The sequence below is a fragment of the Poromitra crassiceps genome, assembly GCF_964638095.1.
Source record: "Poromitra crassiceps genome assembly, chromosome: 10".
Lineage (NCBI taxonomy): Eukaryota > Metazoa > Chordata > Actinopteri > Beryciformes > Melamphaidae > Poromitra > Poromitra crassiceps.
Genome location: NC_139631.1, coordinates 53032583 through 53038582, shown reverse-complemented (window position 1 = coordinate 53038582; position 6000 = coordinate 53032583). Strand labels below are relative to the sequence as shown.

The following is a 6000-nucleotide window of genomic DNA, read 5'->3' as shown; positions in this document are numbered from 1 at the left end:
ACAGCCCTACAGGGCAAAGTAAGTAGGACAGAGTGAGGAGCTAACAGCCCTACAGGACAAAGTAAGTAGGACAGAGTGAGGAGCTAACAGCCCTACAGGACAAAGTAAGTAGGACAGAGCGAGGAGCTAACAGCCCTTCAGGACAAAGTAAATAGGACAGAGTGAGGAGCTAACAGCCATTCAGGACAAAGTAAGTAGGACAGAGCGAGGAGCAAACAGCCCTTCAGGACAAAGTAAATAGGACAGAGTGAGGAGCTAACAGCCCTACAGGACAAAGTAAGTAGGACAGAGCGAGGAGCTAACAGCCCTTCAGGACAAAGTAAATAGGACAGAGTGAGGAGCTAACAGCCCTACAGGACAAAGTAAGTAGGACAGAGCGAGGAGCTAACAGCCCTACAGGACAAAGTAAATAGGACAGAGTGAGGAGCTAACAGCCATTCAGGACAAAGTAAGTAGGACAGAGTGAGGAGCTAACAGCCCTTCAGGACAAAGTCAGTTGGATGACTTGGCATGGACTCACTCCCAGCCTCGCTGTCTCTCCTCTGCTGCTCCTCTAATCTGATTTAACGCCACATCATTGCCATGGAATGCATTTGTCAGGGATGCCATTGTTCAGTTTAATTTAGATACACAACCACCATTCATTACACACACACACACACACACACACACACACACACACACACACACACACACACACACACACAGTTCTATATATATGTATATAATATACATATATGTATAATATACATATATGTATGTATATAATATACATATATGTATATATATTTCTATATATGTATACCGGTATATAGAAATATATATATATATGTGTATATGTATATATATTTCTATATATATGTATATATTGAAATATATAAATATATATATATATGTATATATCGAAATATATAAACATATATAAAAAAGAATATATATATATATATATATATATATGTATTTATAATGGAAGCATTTCACACATGTCTTGTCTTGTCTTATCAGTACACGGCCCTGGAGCAGCAGTCAGTCACTGTTAAGGAGAAGCTGGAAGGACGAGTGGCTGAACTGGAGCAGAAGGTCCTGACAGCACAGGAGAGCCCAGCAGACACTGCAGGAGAGGTACCAGCATGCAACACTTCAAAGAGCTAGCAGCAACCCAGACAGATTGTTACGTTGCTTTTTTCCCAGCCAATAAGTTGCACTTGAACACGCTGCAAAGTGCAAATACTACAGCTGATGATCAACTAGCACATCACAACTAGCACATCACAACTAGCACATCACAACTAGCACATCACAACTAGCACATCACAACTAGCACATCACAACTAGCACATCACAACTAGCACACACGTTCTGCACCTGTGAGAGAAAATAAGGCAGAAAATAAGGAGAAACCACACTAAATGGGTGATATCACGCAGCGAGAGGGCTTTTCCCCAAGGTACGTCATGAAAATATTCATGTATTGGATCAACACACACACACCTACACACACACACACACACACACACACACACACACACACATGCACACACACACACACACACACACACACACACACACACACACACACACACACACACACACTTGAATGAACTGCATGCCATATAATCAGTCCCCCACTTTGCATGTCCTGGCCTCTAGATGTCACCGAAGTACAGCTGAACCTTCAGTCCCTCACAGCTTCTCCCCACCCAGAGACTCAAGTCTAAAGTTTAGACTGAAACTTAGTTTCTCCAGCATAGAAACTTTTAGTTTCTCCAGCATAGAAACTTTTAGTTTCTCCAGCATAGAAACTTTTAGTTTCTCCAGCATAGAAACTTTTAGTTTCTCCAGCATAGAAACTGCTTTTCCCACTGATTTCAACATTAGTTCATACTTCAATACCACATTTCATAATCCACTATAGTGGGGCAGATAGGCAAAGCAATTGTGCATTTTATGACTAAAGCATGAAAGTTTCAGCATACTGTATCATCTACATACCCCAAGTTTCAATTTCAGACGTGGAGGCACTTTGTATCTGACCTCTGGTGACCTTGAGAGGTCATTGACGTCAGCGTTGCATTATAACAGCCAGATGGTGCCCAGCAAAAAGGGGATTCACACTATAATTCCATCCTGTTTTGGCCATGGCTTTCTGAGGTTCCTGAGGTCAATGACATCTCAAGGTCACCAGAGGTCAGATACAAAGTGCCTCCATGTATGAAATAAAACCTTGGGGTATGTAGATGATATGCTGATTGCTGAAACGGTCTTGCCTTTGTCGTAAAATACACAAAACCTTCCATACACAACCTTATCTGCTCCACTACTAAAGTAACCTTGGTGCATACAGTTTAAAAGTGCTTCTATTTGTGGTTAGCCTGGTATCCAGCCCCATATGAATGGCAGTTGTCAACACTCCTTCATATGGGTCTGGAGTCGGACCCAAGCCCATCCACTGGCAATTATTCAGGACAGATACTGTCCAGGAGGGACACCTGATTGGCTGGTCGATGTAGGTGGCGGGACTTATCTAACATTACCGATGACGCGTTACAGAGCGCTGCAACAACACCACACCTGTATGTTAAATAGCTAGCTACCTGTTAGCTATGTTAGCTAAGCCCACTACTGCTGCTGTAACTACTTCGGCTCAAAACACCAGTGTGAGTGACCAAACGTTTCTCTTGTTAGCCAGTCGGAGTCACACTCTTTCCAGTAAGCCTATCAGCTTTGAAATCCGTTAGCCGGTTGTTGAGCTGCTTGTGGCTTGCAGTTAACGTTAACGGTTGCCGGTGTAGAGACACCGGATGTAGCAGACAAAGAGTATTGAAGGCAAGAGAGGAAGCGTTGTGCAGCGCTCCTGCCTTGATGTTGCAGTGGAACCTTCAGCCTTCAGTTCTTATCAATTTAAGTTCTTTGGCGCAGAATCGTCGAGGCTGATGAACGGTGTGTTCCATTCTCAGGTGAAGCGGGTGATGAACGGAGTGTTCCACTCTCTGCGGGGGGAGTTTGACCTCACGGACTCCTACACCGGGCAGGCTGTGCTGGGAGTGATCGTCAGCACCATTAAGGTAAGACACAAACGCCAAAGCAGGGTTGCTAGGTCTTAAAGATAGGGAAGGTATGCGCAGTGGTGTATAAAGTACTGGAAAGCCATGCTTGATTAAAAGCACAGATACAGTATCTTACGATAAAATCTGCAAAAATATCAGCTAGTTCTGTCCCGAGTCCCGAGTCCCGAGTCCCCAATACCAGATTTAGAGCGTCGACCCTTCGGGGAGATTAAGTCGATCCTGATTGAAGCTTGTACGCTCTCTGGGTGGGGCTCAAAATAAACAGAACAACAACGGTAACATTCTCGGCTGTGGTGATACACCAGATCAGCAATACATCATTTTGTATTCGGCTGCTGGCGGCACATGTTCCCGCCCCCTTTTTAGGGGGCAAACATAAGCCTGTCCGGATTTTCATCCAACTGCTTTCAGTCCAACGCAGGGTTAGACGTGGATATTATTATTTGCCACGTAATGTTAATTTATTCAGGTGGGCTAACATAACGTTAGCAGACTTCTCCCCAGGGAGAGCTGTCCGTCTGTCTGTCACTGCTGCTACTTCATAACGTTATAAATAGAAACAAACCAGTTACACTTGTAACATTACTCACACTGGGCTGAAATGAGGAAATAGTGTGTGCGTTAGTTCCATGTTTACAACACGAGCTCTTTCAGGTCCACAGCTCTGGGGTTGCTGCCTGAAAGCAAGGTGCGTTTGTTTGTGCGCACGGCGCGTGCCGGTGTGAGTTCTCCATGTTAAAAAAGGCGTTGGCCCTGAAGGACCCCGCCCAGCCAGGAAACTAGAGACTTGTCTCACGAAGCTACACCTCATGTTAGCCGGCTGTGCATATGGAGAGAGAAAGAGAGAGGGGCGGAGCTACACCTGATGTTAGCCGGCGAAGACGAAGAATCGACCGCTGTTTTGCATCGATTACCATGGCAACGATTGAAGCTTTGAAGCGTAAATGTTTGGGGGGGTCAGCCCCATATCGGCATACCGGATATCGGCAAAAAGTCCAATATTGTGCATCCCTAAAATGTCCCGTAAATACGGATGTGTTTGATTTCTGTTTCCCAGAATGTGACTCTCCAGCTACTCAACGGCACAGAAAGGCCTTCACCACAACACAGCAGGATGGACGAGGCAGTGGAGGAGGAGGAGGAGGAGGAGGAGGAGGAGGAGGAGGAGGAGGAGGATGACAGCGACCTGAAACGGAGCCAGCAGGAGCCTGGGTGGAACGGACACGTGAACGGCGAGAAAGAAGACCCAGAAGAAGAAGAAGAGGAGGAAGTACAGAGGGGCCGGTCAGAGTCTCAGCCACAGGAAGAGGGAGGGGAAGTACAGAGGGGCCGGTCAGAGTCTCAGCCACAGGAAGAGGGAGGGGAAGTCCACGGCCAAGTTGGGTCGGAGGAAGACGTGCCGGTAGAAACGGAGTCGGCGGCACAAAGCCAATCAGAATCGGTAGAGGATTCTGCACATCCAGCAGCGAAACTGCAAGAGGTGGCGCCGATGGACTCGAAAGCGCTACAGGAACAGGAACAGGACGTGCATTATGTCCCCGACACACCGCTTTCTGTCCCCGACACATCGCATTCTGTCCCCGACACACCGCATTCTGTCCCCGACACATCCACAGAGGAAAAAGACAGCGCCAAGTCTCCAAACCCAGATGACGGACCCCAGGAGAGTTCTCCTCGCGAGGTGGGACAGGGAACTAGGTCTGAAGGCGAGGCCGCTGTGAGCTCCGAGGCGGATGAAGTAAGCGCGGCCGCCGAAGACCCTCGCAGAGAAACGATCACAGTGTCCCATAAAGTCTCCGGACCACCAACCAACCCGCCACCACCACCCAACTTAGTTCAGGACAGCACAGGCAAAGTCACAAGGTGAGTGCATGAATGGTCAATAACAACACCTGATCTCTATTTGTTTTTCGTCCATCTTCATCCATTTGTTAATCCATCCGATCCATCACAGGCGATATCCCAGATCCACGATTAAGACACATTTGGCATAATGCCTTATATTGAGAGAACAAAATACAACTTCAAGTGGATTTCCTAAGGCTGTTATTTCCGTATAGCAGAGCGCTGCTATGAAGGAGGAGCACGTCCAGTCATATCAGTCTGCTCAATGTAACGCTTGCATCACCCTGTAGGGGTTTATTTGGCGGTAATGAGCGGCTCGCTGTAGGCGATCCCTTACTTATGTCATACGAGGCAGGTTTGATACATGACTGACAGAGGAGCGCCAGTGACGTTTCATTGCTCGTCTTGGTTGTAGGTCCGTCCTATTGTGACTTGGTCTGGCAATGTCAGTCTAGTGGAATGTAGCAGGCAAGCAAGGAATTCTAGCAGCCAGACGTCCCATCATTATTTCATGCCAGGTTCCTTCATGGTAGCTTTTTTGTTGACCTGATTCCATTGAAGTGACCTACATTACATTTGTGATGTTTGTTTAGCCGTCTCTAATATGCAGCATGCCATGAGTCCTGCAAACTAACTCCCTGTCTCAACTCTCTCTTCTGTCTCGCTTGCTTGCCTTTTCCTTTCTCCTCCTCTCTCATTTTCTTTTTTTTCTTTCTATTTGGCTGTCTCTGTCTGTCCTCCCCTCCCTCCCTCCCTCTCTCTCTCTCTCTCTGTCTCTGTCTGTCCTCCCCTCCCTCCCTCTCTCTCTGTCTCTGTCCGTCCTCCCCTCCCTCTCCCTCCCTCCCTCTCTCTGTCTCTGTCCGTCCTCCCCTCCCTCTCCCTCTCTCTCTGTCTCTGTCTGTCCTCCCCTCCCTCTCTCTGTCTCTGTCCGTCCTCCCCTCCCTCCCTCCCTCTCTCTGTCTCTGTCCGTCCTCCCCTCCCTCCCTCCCTCTCTCTGTCTCTGTCCGTCCTCCCCTCCCTCCCTCCCTCCCTCTCTCTGTCTCTGTCCGTCCTCCCCTCCCTCCCTCCCTCTCTCTGTCTCTGTCCG

General features: G+C 47.6%; 1 protein-coding gene across 1 annotated transcript in view; it reads left to right on the top strand.

Moving 5' to 3' along the window:
* The window catches only part of fkbp15b (FKBP prolyl isomerase family member 15b), a 40269-nt gene that overhangs the window by 31072 nt on the left and 3197 nt on the right, over window positions 1-6000 (top strand). The window contains exons 25-28 of the mRNA XM_083645494.1: window positions 1006-1122; window positions 2958-3065; window positions 4126-4212; window positions 4273-4931. Coding sequence (XP_083501620.1) covers window positions 1006-1122; window positions 2958-3065; window positions 4126-4212; window positions 4273-4931 — 971 coding nt within the window. The remainder of the gene's footprint in view (window positions 1-1005; window positions 1123-2957; window positions 3066-4125; window positions 4213-4272; window positions 4932-6000) is intronic.